A 16,494-nucleotide genomic window follows, 5' to 3' on the forward strand; every position below is an offset into this window, starting at 1 on the left:
TCCCACCCTCAATCCTTAAAAACTCAGTCTGTAAAGAAGTGTGCCTCTAACCTAACAGGCCAAACGCTCATGTCAGGTTTGTTTTCTCTAAAATAAGCCTGTCTTAACTGTCACGCCATCTTTCGTGCTTCTTTCCTCTTTAATTTTTTTTTTTTTTTTTTTTTGAGACAGAGTTTCACTCTTGTTACCCAGGCTGGAGTGCAATGGCGCGATCTCGGCTCACCGCAACCTCCGCCTCCCGGGTTCAGGCAATTCTCCTGCCTCAGCCTCCTGAGTAGCTGGGATTACAGGCACGCACCACCATGCCCAGCTAATGTTTTGCATTTTTAGTAGAGACGGGGTTTCACCATGTTGACCAGGATGGTCTCGATCTCTTGACCTCGTGACCCACCCGCCTCAGCCTCCCAAAGTGCTGGGATTACAGGCTTGAACCACTGCGCCCGGCCTTCTTTCCTCTTTAATTCTTACGTTTGGTGCAGAAACGCAAGACAAGTGTTGGGGGCAGAGGCTCTCCTGCACCCCAGGAAACAGTGGGTAATGGAAGCTCATCCTAAATTAACTCTTGGATCTTGAGGGTCTCTGGCCACCCACTTCACTTTTCAAGTGATCTGCATGGGAAAAATAACTAATCTGAAGAAAACTGTGAGGCTCAGGGTGGGGCTACTCCTCTGGTGGGCTCTCAAAATCCTCAGGTCTCAAAAATCCACCTCCAGCCACCCGAAACAGGTATTTCACTCCCTAACCCTTGCTCCCTCTTTCTCCCGCTTCTTTCTTTCTCTCTCCTCTTCCTCATGTGGCTACAGGCCCTTTGCCAGTTCCCACCAAAACATCCAACATCGGACACTAATTCAGCCAACTGGCAAAATCCGCCTTCTCTTGGCTTTCTCCCCATACCGGAAAAAGTCCTGGGAGGACCAATGGAACCAAACTAGAGAAAATCTTAGAAATGCCCAGTTCCTTCTCAGTTTAACTGTCCTCTTTGGGAGAGAGGATTCCGAGTCTCTGTCTTTCATCTGAGAATGCCTAAAACAAAACAAACACCCTTGACTTCCTCTTACCAGCCCACATGAATGCCAGACAATCCCACATTCGTATGTCCTCCCTACTGGACAGCTGTCTTTTGCAATCTCACCAAACTTGGCTTACGGGAAACCCTACAGCCAAAGAGTTTAATTTCCTTCCCTCCCTCGCTCCCTCCCTCCCTTCCTCTCTTTCTTCCTTCCTCTCTTTCTTTCTTTTCTTTCCTTTTCTTTCTGAGGGAGTCTTGCTCTGTCTCCCAGGCTGGAGTGCAACGGCGTGATCTCAGCTCACTGCAACCTCTGCCTCCTGGGCTCAAGCAATTCTCCTGCCTCAGCCTCCCGAGTAGCCAGAATCACAGGTGCAAGCCACCACAGCCAGCTAATTTTTATATTTTTAGTAGAGACTGGGTTTTGCCATGTTGGTCTGGCTGGCTGGTCTCAAACTCCTGACCTCAAGCCATCAGCCCACCTCATCTCCCAAAGTGCTGGGATTACAGGCATGAGACACCGCACCCAGCCAGCATTTAATTTTTTACTGCAATATAGCTTGGCCCCAATACAAACTAAATAATAACAGCCAATGGCCCAAAAACAGCACTTTCAACTTTCAAATTCTCGGGAACCTTAACAACTTTATCACCAAAACGGCAAATGGCAAGAGGTTCCCCATATTCAGACTTTGTGCTGCTTTAAACTCCACTCCTCTTTCTTCTCCACCTGTTCAAAAACTACTCCAACCAGTCTAACCTCCTCTGCCATTCTCCCTCTCTGGGAAGTGGCTAGGGTTAAAAGCATTGGTAACGTTCATGTCTCCTTCTCCACGTCTAATTTGTGGCAAATGAAACAGCTTCTACAATCTTTCTCTAAAAATCCCTCTCATTATCGCAGGAAATTCCTGCACACAACTCAATCCTTTAATTTGACTTGGCATAATATTTATATAATTCTAACCTCCACTCTCACCCTTAATAAAAAAGAGGGCTGAGCTTAATTAAAATCGATATCCAATCTGTAAGTATATTCAAAAGGCCTTTATCTTTTTCTCTTTATCAATCTTATTTTCCTAAAAAAGGTTTTTCTCTCAGTCAAGATTACTTTTCTCTACTCTGTCTTGCCACTCTTGGTGTATGCATAAAAAAACCCTAAAATTACTTCTAGTGGCCTGGGACTCCCTGGGAAAACAGAAAAGGTGCTACAAATCCCATTTTGGGAAAAATCTCTGTTTTTCTTATGGAAACCCTGAAATTAAGAGTAAATAAGTACCTCTCAAAATCTGTCTTTGTCTTCCAGCTATGCTTGTTTATTAGGCCCTAAAAATTGTTCTCCTAGCCGTATTCTTAAAGGGCCTCACCAGCAGGCCAATAACCCAATTAGGAAATTAGCAAATGTAAATCTTATAACTACTAAATCTTCTTCTGGTAGTCTGTGTGGCTATATATGTGTTATGTGTGCAAGGTCTATTAATAAGAGCTCTAATTAATTAACTGGCCTACAAAAAGAACTTAAATCAAGTATTTTTAGGGGAAATGTTAAGCAAAGTAATACTGTGTATATTGCCATTTTTCTTTATTCTTCTGTTACAGCAAAATTGTGAGGTTTTACTGTGTGTGTGTGCTTTTGCTAAATGTCCCAGTTAGCTGTGCTAAAATATAGTAGTGCTATTTATGGTTTAAGTTTTAATTCTTAGGTATTTTCTCCAGCTCTAACAGTGTTTTCCAAAAACACCCTAAACTGTATTGCACAGTTCAAAATTTTAATTACTTAAAAAATCAGAATTTGCATGCAAAGTATATAAAAACAGTAAAAAGTGTTTTTAGTTTCAAGTAACAGTAAAAAAAAAAAAAAAAGAATTTGGTCTCTTCTGTAACTTGTTTGGATGTTTTAATTATGCCTAAGTATTTCTAGCAAAAAAAGGGTAAAAAGAAGTTAAAAATTAATTTGTACTATTTGCTGCCTAAAAAATAATGGGCTTTTTAGAGGAGGTATAAATATTAAATATTTTCATTATATACTTATCCCTATTAAAACAAGAAGTTGTTTCTTTAAGTATGCTCAAATTACAGCATTCCTAAAACTTAACAAGTCCCATGTCAATTACTTAACATTCCTTGTCTCCAGTACCACAGGCCACTCTTAACATCACGTGCTTGCCTAAATAAAGTTTCTCATTTCAAACAGTGTACCTATTTCCTTGCAGTTCATTACAGTAAGGACAAAAACACATAAAAGTAACCATGCCCCTAACTATGCTGAAAAAAGTCACACTGCATCCGAATCTAGCACGTAATTTAAAAAAATTAAAAGGCTTTACATAAAAGTTAAAAATTGAGAAAAGTTACCATTATAACATGTCATTAAAACTACCAAATGTAAATTTGCATGCAAGGTATATAAAAACAGAAAAAGTGTTTTTAGTTAAAAATTCTAAAAAAAGAGGGCAGGCACAGTGGCTCACGCCTGTAATCCCAGCACTTTGAGAGGCCGAGGCTGGTGGATTGCGAGATCAGATCAAGAGATTGAGACAATTCTGACCAACATGGTGAAAACCCGTCTCTACTAAAAATACAAAAATGAGCTGGGCGTGGTGGTGGGCACCTGTAGTCCCAGCTACTCGGGAGGCTGAGGCAAGAGAATCACTTGAGCCTGGGAGGCAGAGGTTTCAGTGAGCCAAGATAGTGCCACTGCACTCCAGCCTGGCAACAGAGTAAGGCTCCATTAAAAAAAAAAAAGTATAAAAAGGCATAAAAGACCGGGTGCGGTGGCTCAAGCCTGTAATCCCAGCACTTTGGGAGGCCGAGGCGGGTGGATCACGAGGTCAAGAGATCGAGACCATCCTGATCAACATGGTGAAACCCCGTCTCTACTAAAAATACAAAACAATAGCTGGGCATGGTGGCACGTGCCTGTAATCTCAGCTACTCAGGAGGTTGAGGCAGGAGAATTGCCTGAACCCAGGAGGCGGAGGCTGCCGTGAGCCGAGATCGCGCCATTGCACTCCAGCCTGGGTAACAAGAGTGAAACGCCGTCTCAAAAAAAAAAAAAAAAAAAAAAAAAGGCATAAAAATGTACATTTTGCTTAAAAATTTAAAAATTGTCTTAAAATTAAATAAAATAAATGGTTTAAGCAAATTGCAAAAACATTGTAAAAATTAATCCTGTAAAAAAAAGTCTATGTGTAAACATATTAACTAAAAGGGTATTATATGTTTTATTTCTGTAAATTAAACACCAAAATAAAAGCACCACGAGGTTTTCTTAAAATGCTAATCTACTCTTTTTTTTTTTTTTTTTTTTCTTTTTCCAGATGGGGTTTCACCATGATGGCCAGGCTGGTCTTAAACTCCTGGCCTCAGGTGATCCACCCACCTTGGCCTCCCAAAGTGCTAGGATTACAGGTGTGAGCCACTGTGCCCGGCACTAATCTACTCTTTAGCAAAATTTGTCAATGGTTATAATAGATATATAAAAATCTCACTTCATGGTCAAACTGGTTAAAATTAAATAGAATTGTCTATAATGTTTCATTAAAATTAAGGTTAGCATTAATAGCAAACTAATGCAAAGGTAAAATTGAACTTTCTCTCTTAAACAAATTTTTCATGTAACAAAAAAGGCTAATAAATGGTTTTTTGCTTTTCCGAATTTCTTCTTCTTCTTCTTTTTTTTTTTTGAGATGGAGTTTTGCTCTTGTTGCCCAGGCTGGAGTGCAATGGGATAATCTCGGCTCACCACAACCTCTGTCTCCTGGGTTCAAGTGATTCTCCTGACTCAGGCTCCCAAGTAGTCAGGATTATAGGTGTGTGCCACCATGGTCAGCTAATTTTGTATTTTTGGTAAAGACAGAGTTTCTCCATGTTGGTCAGGTTGGTCTCAAACTCCTGACCTCAGGTAATCTGCCTGCCTCAGCCTCCCAAAGTGCTGGAATTACAGGCATAAGCCACCACACCTGGCTTGCTTTTCCAAATTTTTAACTTACCATTTTGGCAAAACAGAACAAACAAAAAACACTTATGGTAATCTAAAAATTCTATTTTAATAGCAAATGTTTTAAATTTTAAATATACATAACAGGCTTCCCCAAATCAAACTTTAGTCTCAAAATTTTCTTTCTTAACCCCTAATATCTAAAAAAAGGTAAACAGAATTATTTAACATGTTTAGATAAGAAAATTGCAAAAATATGTCTAATAAGTTATTTTTTATTTTATTTTATTTATTTTTTTTTTTTTTGGAGACGGAGTTTCGCTCTTGTTACCCAGGCTGGAGTGCAATGGCGCGATCTCGGCTCACCGCAACCTCCGCCTCCTGGGTTCAAGCAATTCTCCTGCCTCAGCCTCCTGAGTAGCTGGGACTACAGGCACGCGCCACCAGGCCCAGCTAATTTTTTGTAGTTTTTAGTAGAGACGGGGTTTCACCATGTTGACCAGGATGATCTCGATCTCTTGACCTCGTGATCCACCCGCCTCGGCCTCCCAAAGTGCTGGGATTACAGGCTTGAGCCACCGCGCCCGGCCTATTTTATTTTATTTTTGAGGCAGAGTCTTGCTCTGTCACCCAGACTGGAATGCAGTAGCACAATCTCGGCTCACTGCAGTCTCTGCCTGCTGGGTTCCAGCTATTCTCCTGCCTTAGCCTCCTGGGTAGCTGGGATTACAGGTGCATGATGCCATACCCAGGTAATTTTTGTATTTTTAGTAGAGATAGGGTTTCACCATGTTGGCCAAGCTGGTCTTGAACTACTGACCTCAGATCATTTGCCTGCCTCGGCCTCCCAAAGTGCTGGAATTACAGGTGTGAGCCATAGTGCCCAGCCAAGTTATATTGTTTAAAATAATATTAACATGTATTCCAAAACTGTATAAAATGTCTAAGGTTTTTGTGTCTAAATATGTGCTATTAATCACAATTAAATTTGTCAAGTTATTGTAAACCACAAAAGTAACCAAATTTATTTGTTAATTATGCTTCTAAATGTATCCAAACTAAACATTTTGTTATTTACAGACAATTATTATTTTGTTTTAATTATCTTCAAAAAATGGTTTGTGACAAAGCTGTAAAACCTTAACAAGTGCTCTCAAATAAAATTTTCTCACAACAAAAGTACAAAACTCATAAAAAGCTAAAATGTTTCTAAGTATCAAGCAAAACAAAAATTAATAAAATAAACTAATAAAAAACGAAAACAGTTTTTATCCTTTGCTTGAAATACTGCTAATCTTTATCTTATTTTTCAAGTTAAAAAAACTTGCCTTAAGCTAGCTACAGCCTTTAACAAGTAAGTAAAATATACTCCTGTAAATAAAATTTAAAATGTGTTTGGTTTTCTCTGCCTAGTTCCTCTAAAATTTCAAAACTAGTTATAAGTTTTCTTAAACTACAACAATATAGTTGTTTGCATCAGTACCATAAAAATCTATTTTCTTTTATAATGAAACACAACTTAAAAAACTGATTACTTTACCAAGGCTTTAACTAAAATAGTGTGTTCTCCTTCAAAAAAATCAAACTTGGCCAGGCGTGGTGGCTCATGCCTGCAATCCCAGCCCGAGGCAGGTGGATTGCCTGAGATCAGGAATTCGAGACCAGCCTGGCCATCACGATGAAACCCGTCTCTACTAAAAATGCAAAAATTAGTTGGGCATGGTGGTGGGAGCCTGTAATCCCAGCTACTTCAGAGGCTGAGGCATGAGAGGCTGAGGCAGGAGAATTGCTTGAACTCGGGAGGTAGTGCTTCAGCCTGGGTGACAGAGCAAGACTCTGTTAAAAAAAAAAAATCAAACTGAACTTATAAAGCCAATAAAGCCCTGAAAAAACTGGCCTGATAATTTGTATACATAGTCCCTGTACAGGGTTTCTAATCTGTGGCAAGTAAAAAATGTCACTATCGACTGAACCCAGAAGGCGGATTGCATTGAGCTGAGATTGCGCCATTGCACTCCAGCCTGGTGACAGAGTAAGCCTCTGTCTGAAAAGAAAAAGTCACTTTCTAACAGGCCAAAAGCCCCAAGTTACCTTAAAACTAAAAAAAAAATTACCCAACTCATAGGTATTTAATAGCAGAAATCCATAACTGGGCTTGGCTTTAAAAAGTCTTATCTCAAATTCCTTCTATATAACAAAGTTCCATCAAAGCCAATTTAAAAAAACCTATGTAGCAAATAATTATTCTTGCTTCACTGTATACAAAATTAAGCCACGTATAATAAAGCAAACAAGTCCTAACATAATTTATCTTTTGATAAAAATAAAACACTAAAAAAATTATGTTTCAGAAATTATAGCCCACCTGTTAAATTCTAGTCTTGCCTAATGTTTTTCAACTTTTATTATTTTCTACAGTTTAAATTATATCCACTACAAAAATTAAAAAAAAAAAAACCTGGTAAGTAAGCAAGTTTAATTATGTACCAGGTGTGGAGCCAGGGAGACCAGCCAGAGTGCAGATAAGGTCTGACCTTTCCTACATTGCTAGAGGGCATGGCTAACTCCACATGTTCCTAGGCATTATCTAGAATCTAGTGGCTCCAAAGCAGGTAAATTGAACAATGATCATGTCAAGGAAGCAGATTATGTCGTTTAGTAAACTCAGTATCTGACCTGCCTCATTTAGACAAAATTTCTAAATTTTAAAGACATTTTTATTTTACCAATAATCTTTAAAATTGTCCTTATTTCCCAAAGATTACTAAAGTCACATTAACTAAAGGGCATTAAGGTTTTTATTTTTCTGACAAAATATTTAAGTGCTTTTTCTTTAAGCCAATTAATTAGAGCTTTTATATAAACATCACAACACAACACATGTAAATACACAGACAGACAGAAGAAGATCCAGTAGCTGTAAGATTTTTCTTTTTCTCTCTCTTTTTAGACAGAGTTTTGCTCTTGTCACCCAGGCTGGAGTGTAATGGTGTGATTCTTGGCTTACTGCAACCTCCACCTACCGGGTTCAAGCAATTCTCCTGGCTCAGCCTCCCAAGTAGCTGAGATTACAGGTGTGCACCACCATGCCCAGCTATTTTTTTTTTTGGTATTATTAGTAGAGACAGGGTTTCACCATGTTGGTCAGGCTGGTCTCAAACTCTGGAGACCTCCAGTGAGCCACCCACCTCAGCCTCCTGAAGTGCTGAGATAACAGGCATGAGCCACCATGCCCAGCCATTTTACAGCTTTTCTTTTTTATATCTGAATTGTGGGCATTATTACTCTTGCACTGTGTGTCCATTATTAAGTAAAATAAGGGTTACTGAACAAGTACTGCTATAGTAACTGTTGATCTTACAACAGAGACAGCTCCTAAGTTACTAATAATATGGTAGTGCCTACAGTGTAGATACACTGTACAAAGGGATGATTCATATCCTGGGCATGTGACAGGTTACAATCAAAACAGTTAAAACTTTAGGCTGAGGCCGGGCGCGGTGGCTCAAGCCTGTAATCCCAGCACTTTGGGAGGCCAAGGCGGGTGGATCACGAGGTCAAGAGATCGAGACCATCCTGGTCAACATGGTGAAACCCCGTCTCTACTAAAAACTACAAAAAATTAGCTGGGCATGGTGGCGCGTGCCTGTAATCCCAGCTACTCAGGAGACTAAGGCAGGAGAATTGCCTGAACCCAGGAGGCGGAGGTTGCGGTGAGCCGAGATCGCGCCATTGCACTCCAGCCTGGGTAACAAGAGCGAGACTCCGTCTTAAAAAAAAAAAAACTTTAGGCTGGATGCAGTGGTTTATGCCTGTAATCCCACACTCTGGGAGGCCGAGAGCGGCGGATCACTTGAGGTCAAGAGTTCCCGACTAGCTTGGCCAATGTGGCGAAACCCTGTCTCTACTAAAAATACAAAAGTTAGCAGGTTGTGGTAGTGCATGCATGTACTCCCAGCTAACTCAGGAGGCTGAGACAGGAACATCGTTTGAACTTGGGAGGCAGAAGTAGCAGTGAGCTGAGAATCAAACCACTGCACTCCAGCCTGGGTGGCAGAGAGAGACTCCATCTCAGAAAACAAAACAAAAAACAAAACCGAAAACTAATAACAATTAAAAATAATAAAGAAAGAAAATATTACAGTATTGGCACATAACCTACACACATGTCCCACATGCTTTAAATCATCTCTAGGTTACTTATAATTCCTAATACAATGTAAATGCCATGTAAATAGTTGTTATACTGTATTGTTTAGGGAATCATGACAAAAATACTGTATAAAGTTATCTTCAGGCTATTATCTAAAGTGTGTATTAAACATAAATGAATTTCGTGTTCAGACTTGGGTCCCATCCAAGTCTATCTCATTATGTATATGCAAATATTCCAAAATCTGAAAAAAATCCAAAACTAAAGTTTTTAGGGAGCGTTTTAAATAAAGGGTAATAAACTTGTATAACATATCAATCCTCAACAATATCTGCTCCCTTTCTCTGTTTTACTTGTCTTCACAACATATTGCAATCAGGTATATTACTCTTAAAAAAAATTTTTTTTTTGCAATCAGATATGTTACCTCACCACTACTGACTTAGCTCAGGCTACCATAACAAAATACCATATACTGGTGGCTTAAACAACAGAAATGTATGTTCTTACAGTTATTTCTCACACATAAAAAACTATCATTTATGTTTTCCTCCCTTATTGTATTGAAATTCCCTGAGGATGTGGATGTTTCTGATTCATCTTTGTATACTAGGCTTTAGCACAAGGACTGAGGTGAAATAGGGGTTCTGTAAACATTTGATGAAGTGTGATCAGAGCTATCCAAGGGAAAAAAACTGCCTTTAGATGATTAATTTTCTTATACTAGAAATCTCCCAACTGGCTGGTTGAAGACCCCTTGGGGATGTTCTAGTGGATGTTCAGCTAATTTAGCTATTTTCTGACATATTTTGAATCTGGTTCTGGTAAAGTCTGTAACTCTCTTATCAATGTTAATTTCCATTCCATCCTATCTGTGTGGCTCTGGACGCTGGCCAAAGGCAGGCAGGACTGCTGGGCCTATATGCCTCTTCCCACCTCTCTCCCTGTGAGGCAGGCATCTAGCTCTCTTATGGATGTGGCTGCCTCATCACTGAAATGAAGAAGAGACTCAGAAGAAATGGCACATCTTGATGGCTGATGCCCTAGGTTTCTGAGTTAATGAGGACTAGAGGACACAACCTGTTTATTCAGAAGTTTTGCAGGGTCTACCAAAAATAGGATAGTTTTGAGATGCTATCCTATTTGCCAGTCAGAGTCAGCCTGAAAATGTTGTCTACATATGTACTAACAGCATCCAGGATCTCTAGTTCAGAGACAGACTGTATCTTGCCTTAGTTCCCCAGGCTGAAATTCCCCATTATGTGGGGGAGTGACACAGTGAAAGCCTCTGGGTGCAGAGAGGTTTTACAAGAGAGGTACCCTAATATTATGAAACTCAGTAGTTGTGCAGGTTAGGAAGTTGTCCCTCTTCCTTGAGTGGTAAGGGAGATGGAGAGGGGTGTGTGTGTGTGAAAGAGAGAGAGAGAGAGAGACAGAGAGAGAGAGAGAGACTAAGGGAATAAGCAAATGGCTATGGGTTTTATTACCTTAGAAAGGGAGCAGATGGCTTCTTGGGAAGTGCATAGGAGAGGAAATATTTTGTATCTTCCAAATATCGTTCAAATATCTTTTAATCCAGTTGCCAATAATCTGCTCAGAAAGCCCTGACTGCACAGACACTCATTGTTTCTCCCATGTAGCTCTGGCCAGGAGTCCTTTCCCGGTTCCTTCTATCCCCACAGTTCTTTTTTTGGAGAGGACATGTAGGATTTCTTAGGGAGTTAGGATGAAGAAAGCCTAAGTATGATGAATTCCCCATCCAGCACTGTGCCCAGCACACAGCAGACATCCAAAAAAAGGTCTGTTAAATGAATGACAGGGACCCGTTGTTTAAGATTTTAATAAAGGTAGGGCAAAGGGTTGAATTGGTCGAAAAGACCTCAACGTCCTGATGGGGCTCCCCGGAAGCCAAGGCAGTCCAAGCCCATTCATTATTCTCAATTGGATGTTAGGCAAAGCCCCGGGCCCCTTGGAGCAGCACCAGGGTTCCCGACACTCCCACCGACAGGGTCGAACGTGCACAGGCTGGGACCACGCCGGAGTTCGACGAGCCCTCTTGGGGGAGGGCACTTCCAGGGACCAGGAAAGGATTTCCGTCCACTATCAGGTTATCAACCTTGGGCAGCTCGTCAGGCTGCGGCGCCCTGTTAAGCCTGTTGCAGCTAAGATCGAGCACGCTGAGCTTGGCCGGCAGTCCTTTAGGCACCAGCTCCAGCCCAGCAAACGACAGATTGAGGGAGTTTAGGGCACTGGACCACACGCATCTCGGAGCGCTGGGGTTTGCGGTGGCGCGCAGCGAGTTGTGGCTGAGGTCTAGGCTGCGGGGCTGCACACCTGCCGCCGCTAGTGCAGCGCACACGCCTGTGGGCGTCTCCATTCCTGTGTTGCGCAGCGCTAGATTCTGGAGGGCTGGGAATTTGTGCGGACAGAGAGCTGCGATCAGTCCGCGTTCGCCCAGTCCAGGATTATCAGACAGGTCTAGGCTGGTGAGGTCCGGGAAGGCGCGAACCTGTTCGCAGGAAAAGGCAAGCGAGTGTGCTTGGACAATGCTTAGTGCCTTAAGGCCTGGGTGCAGCGACTGCTGCAGCTCCGCGAGCCAGGAACGCCCTGTTGCCCACGACACGTTGCGGAGGCGCAAGCTGGAGAGTGCAAGCCCTTCGGCTTCCAGAGGCAGCGGAGGCATGGTGCCGGTTATCTCTAGGTCCTCGAGCGTCAGTTCCTTGAGGCGGGAGTACGCTAGCAAACGCAGGGCGCCTACCAGTAGCTGAGCAGGAACCTGTGCGCCTCCCACTGTGAGCCGCCGCACACGGAGAGCCTTGACCGTGTCAGCATACTGCCGAGGGTCAGCGTTGGCATCGACGCGCTTTAGAAGTGGCTCCAGGCTGCGGCCGCCGCCACGGATCTCCACCTCGATCGCAGCCACACATTGGAAGGCCTCGGACCAGTCGGGCTGAGGTTCGGAGAAGTTGCAAACGCAGCGGAAATCTTCATCGTCCAGCTCACAAGGTTCTGGCGTGGTCGCAGAGACGTGCACCAGCGGCAGTAGCAGCAGCCACAAGCAGGACGCGCGCTCCTGCGGAGAGAGCAGAGGTCTAGGAGGCCCCATCCGGCCCCTGTGGCTCCCCGAGTGGCCCGCGTTCAACCCCAAGCCCCAACACTTACCATGGTCGATAAGTCCTCCGAGCCTCTGAGCTCCGGACAGGCTCTGGAAGGGCTTTAGCTTCTTTCCTACACAGCGGCACCCGCCGGCTTCCAGGCTTCACACTTGTGAACTCTTCGACTGCCTCTAAGAGTTTATGTAATCCTGGATGTCACTCAGTTCCCTCCTCTTTGAACCCTGATCACCTCCCCATCTCTCTTCCTCCCAGCCAGCCGCTTCCTTTCTTGGAAATATTGCAATGAAGGATGTTGCAGGGAGGGGAGCCGCAACAGGAAGGATTTTGCAGGGCATTTAGGGTTCTGTGTCCCCTGGCAGCATCTTGATGACTCAGGCGCCCCAGGCGTTGAGTGCCCTGATGACTCAGGTGTCTAAGGCTTCTCTGGTGGGTATGGGAAAAGGATGATCCTCAGTGCCTTAGGCCAGTACCATACTCTGCACGGTCGGCCCCACAATCCCCCCACCTTATATCCCAGAGACTCTACTTGATTTGCTTCTTTGACTTCTCCCATGTCTTGGTTTCTATTGATCTCCCATCACCCAAATCCAAGTCCTTGAATATCCTCAGATATTTAACTGGATGTTTTGTGGAAGAGATTGTGAACTTCATCTGTTGCTACCAAGGGTAGAATTAGCGTTCAAGAAAAGCAAGTTGGTCTGAAGAACAATCCCTCCTTCCTTTTTTTTTTTCTTGCTCCTTTGTTTAAGTAATAACTTTCATAAAAGTGGAGGTGTTTAATGGAGACACATTGGCCAAGTCGCTGGATCACTTACAGTATCCATTCTCTGTCCTGAAATTGGGAAGCAAGGTATTGTAAACCAGTTTTTTCACTTAGAGTTTGCTCCCTCCTGCCCTCCCTTCAGTACAATTTCTGTGCCCTGGAAAGGAAGGGATAAGACTATGTTGAATGAGGATTAATTAGTAACTCATCTGTTTCACAAAAAACAAACAAAAACAAAAAGCAAAAATCAGTAAATGTCCCAGAGGGTAAGGAGCTATGCATTTACAACAGACCTCTGGGGAAAGAACTATATGAATTTTTTTTTTTTTTTTTTTGACAGAGTCTTTCTCTGTTTCCCAGGCTGGAGTGCAGTGGCATGATCACAACTCACTGCAAACTCTGTCTCCCAGGATCAAGCGATTGTTTTGTCTCAGCCTACCGAGTAGCTGGGATTACAGGTGCCCACCACCACACCCGGCTAATTTTTGTAGTTTTAGCAGAGACTGGGTCATGTTGGACAGGATGGTCTCAAACTCCTGATCCCAGGTGATCCTCCCACCTCGGCCTCTCAAACTGCTGGGATTACAGATCCCTTTTAAAAATTCCCACTTCCTCTTTAATTTAATTTAATTTAATTTAATTTTTTAAAGATGGGGTTTCACCATGATGGCCAGGCTGGCCTTGAACTCCTGACCTTAGGCGATCCACCCACCTTGGCCTCCCAAAGTGCTAGGATTACAGGCGTGAGCCACTGCGCCCAGCCCCGGATTCCTCTTTAATTAAGAAGTAGCTGCACGTTTGTCCCTAATCCAAACAAGAAGACTCATTACTGCCCCCTGCGGGTCCTGTTGGGCATACCCTAATGCACTGGGCCATGATTCAGTGCCATGCCAGGTCCCTGTGATATCCCTGAGGACTAAGATGTGAGTATATCTGACTCGAAGTCAGATAGCCAGGCTTGGAATCCCAGCTTTACCACTAAAGTTGTGAGACTTGGGCCTCCCTTTTGTAAAATGAAGATGATAGTATTACCTGTTTGTGAGTAAAGTCTTCGGCACAGAGCCACATCTTTTCAGGGTAGTCTTGATAACTAGTCTTTCTCAGAGTCTCTGCATTCAGAGAACTCAGGCCACTGAAGTCTGACACCTCATCATCTTAGGGGAGGCACTCTGGGTGGGTAGGTCCAAGCTAAGAGGGGCAATGATGGTTCTGCAAAGATCTCCAACTCACAGCTTGATTCAACGAATATCTATCATTTGTCTACCTAAAACTAGGGTTGGTGGAAAGTTCTGGGATGCAGACATGACCAAGACACAGTTTCTGAAGTGCTCCAGTAGGCGGGTGGAGCAAAAATGAACTCAGAACTTCAGTCCTAGTGCAGAGGGCCCTTAAAGAAGAGAAACCAAAAGTTCATGGTGTTGGGGGAGGGCCAAGGGGCGGGGGGAGGAACGTGATCTGGAGAAAGGAACACCCAACCTTGTACAAGACAGGACGTGGGGCTGGTTCTTACAGGGTTAACAGTGTTGCCAGACAAGTAGACACAGAAAGGCAGTTTGGGCAGCTGTAGTTGTCTGAGTAGACACTGGGCAGAACATAGCTTTTGGCTGGGAACTTGTTTCATCTTCCCCACCTGGAGTAAGTGTTTTAGAAGCCAGCCTGGGTTAGGTGTGGTGGCTCACACCTGTAATTCTAGCATTTTGGGAGCCCAAGCTAAAAGAATCATTTGAGGCTGAGTTCCAGGCTGCAATAAGCCATGATTGCACCACTGCACTGTAACCTGGGCAACAGAGCAAGACTTCGGCTTGAGAAATATAAAAATTTTTTTGAAAAGTTTTTCTTGGCTGGGTGCGGTGGCTCACACATGTAATGCCAGCACTTTGGGAGGCCAAGATGGGCAGATCACCTGAGGTCAGGAGTTCGAGACCAGCCTGGCCAACATGGCAAAACCCTGCCTCTAGTAAAAAAAGAAAAAAATTAGCCAGGTGTGGCAGTGGGCACCTGTAATCCAAGCTATTTGGGAGGCTGAGGCAGGAGAATTGCTTGAACCCAGGAAGCAGAGGTTGCAGTGAGCCGAGGTGGCACCACTGCACTCCAGCCTGGACGATAAGAGTGAAACGCTGCCTAAAAAGAAAAAAAAAAAGTTATTTCTTGGAGAAATAAGAAAATAAAATAAAAAATTATAAAAAATTAGGCCAGGCGCGGTGGCTCAAGCCTGTAATCCCAGCACTTTGGGAGGCCGAGGCGGGTGGATCACGAGGTCAAGAGATCGAGACCATCCTGGTCAACATGGTGAAACCCCGTCTCTACCAAAAATACAAAAAATTAGCTGGGCATGGTGGTGCGTGCCTGTAATCCCAGCGACTCAGGAGGCTGAGGCAGGAGAATTGCCTGAACCCAGGAGGCGGAGGTTGCGGTGAGCCGAGATCGCGCCATTGCACTCCAGCCTGGGTAACATGAGTGAAACTCCGTTTCAAAAAAAAAAAAAAAAAATTAAAAAAAGAAGCCAGCCAGTTGCATGAGGAAGGGATCAAGATCCAGGCCCTATTCCTGGCCAGAGCATGGTACACAGCAGGTGCTCAATAAATGGCTGTCCAGGGGCTGGATGGATACTGGGAGAGAAGATGTGGAGGATGGAATGATGGTCTGTAGATATTTTAACGTGTTGTTTTGTAGAGATTGCAGATTTCGTTGATTAACTCCAAGGGATAGAATTAAGTTCAAGGGAAGGAAGTTAGTTTTAAGAATAATCTTTTTCCAGATTTTTCCTTACTTGAACTTTGGCCTAAGTTATATAGCTTTCTAAAAATTAGAGGCTTCCCATAAAAATTCTTAGGTGCCACCAGTACCCTAATTTCTTGGAGCTGCCAAGCGGATCTGGGAGGAGACAACATCAAATAATTTTTTTTTTTTTTGAGTCAGAGTTTCACTCTTGTTACCCAGGCTGGAGTGCAATGGCGCGATCTCGGCTCACCGCAACCTCCGCCTCCTGGGTTCAGGCAATTCTCCTGCCTCAGCCTCCTGAGTAGCTGGGATTACAGGCATGCGCCACCATGCCCAGCTAATTTTTTTGTAGTTTTAGTAGAGATGGGGTTTCACCATGTTGACCAGGATGGTCTCGATCTCTTGACCTTGTGATCCACCCGCCTCGGCCTCCCAAAGTGCTGGGATTACAGGTGTGAGCCACCGCGCCGGACCAACATCAAATAATTTACTACAACTTAATGACAGCTGTGAAAAGGGTTATGAAGAAGCTGGGTCACTGGTACAGTGGTTCTGAGTAGGTGACACTGGACTTGAGATGTTGAGGATAGTGTTAAGAGAAGGATGCTGGGGCCGGGCGCGGTGGCTCAAGCCTGTAATCCCAGCACTTTGGGAGGCCGAGGCGGGTGGATCACGAGGTCAAGAGATCGAGACCATCCTGGTCAACATGGTGAAACCCCATCTCTACTAAAACTACAAAAAAATTAGCTGGGATTACAGGCATGCGCCACCATGCCCAGCTAATTTTTTTGTAGTTTT

The 16,494-nt window shown here is 43.5% G+C and overlaps 1 protein-coding gene across 1 annotated transcript; it reads right to left on the reverse strand.

Moving 5' to 3' along the window:
• Nucleotides 1–10,918: 10,918 nt before the first annotated feature.
• CD14 (CD14 molecule) lies at nt 10,919–12,881 on the reverse strand. The gene is made up of 2 exons (XM_032250469.1): nt 12,259–12,881; nt 10,919–12,169 (listed from the first exon to the last, which is right to left on the reverse strand). Exons 1-2 carry the CDS (start codon nt 12,259–12,261, stop codon nt 11,045–11,047), a joined length of 1,128 nt encoding a protein of 375 aa, XP_032106360.1. The 5' UTR covers nt 12,262–12,881; the 3' UTR covers nt 10,919–11,044.
• Nucleotides 12,882–16,494: the final 3,613 nt, after the last annotated feature.

This window comes from Sapajus apella, unplaced genomic scaffold, assembly GCF_009761245.1.
Source record: "Sapajus apella isolate SASKATOON/1434 unplaced genomic scaffold, GSC_monkey_1.0 scaffold71, whole genome shotgun sequence".
Classification (NCBI taxonomy): Eukaryota; Metazoa; Chordata; class Mammalia; order Primates; family Cebidae; genus Sapajus; species Sapajus apella.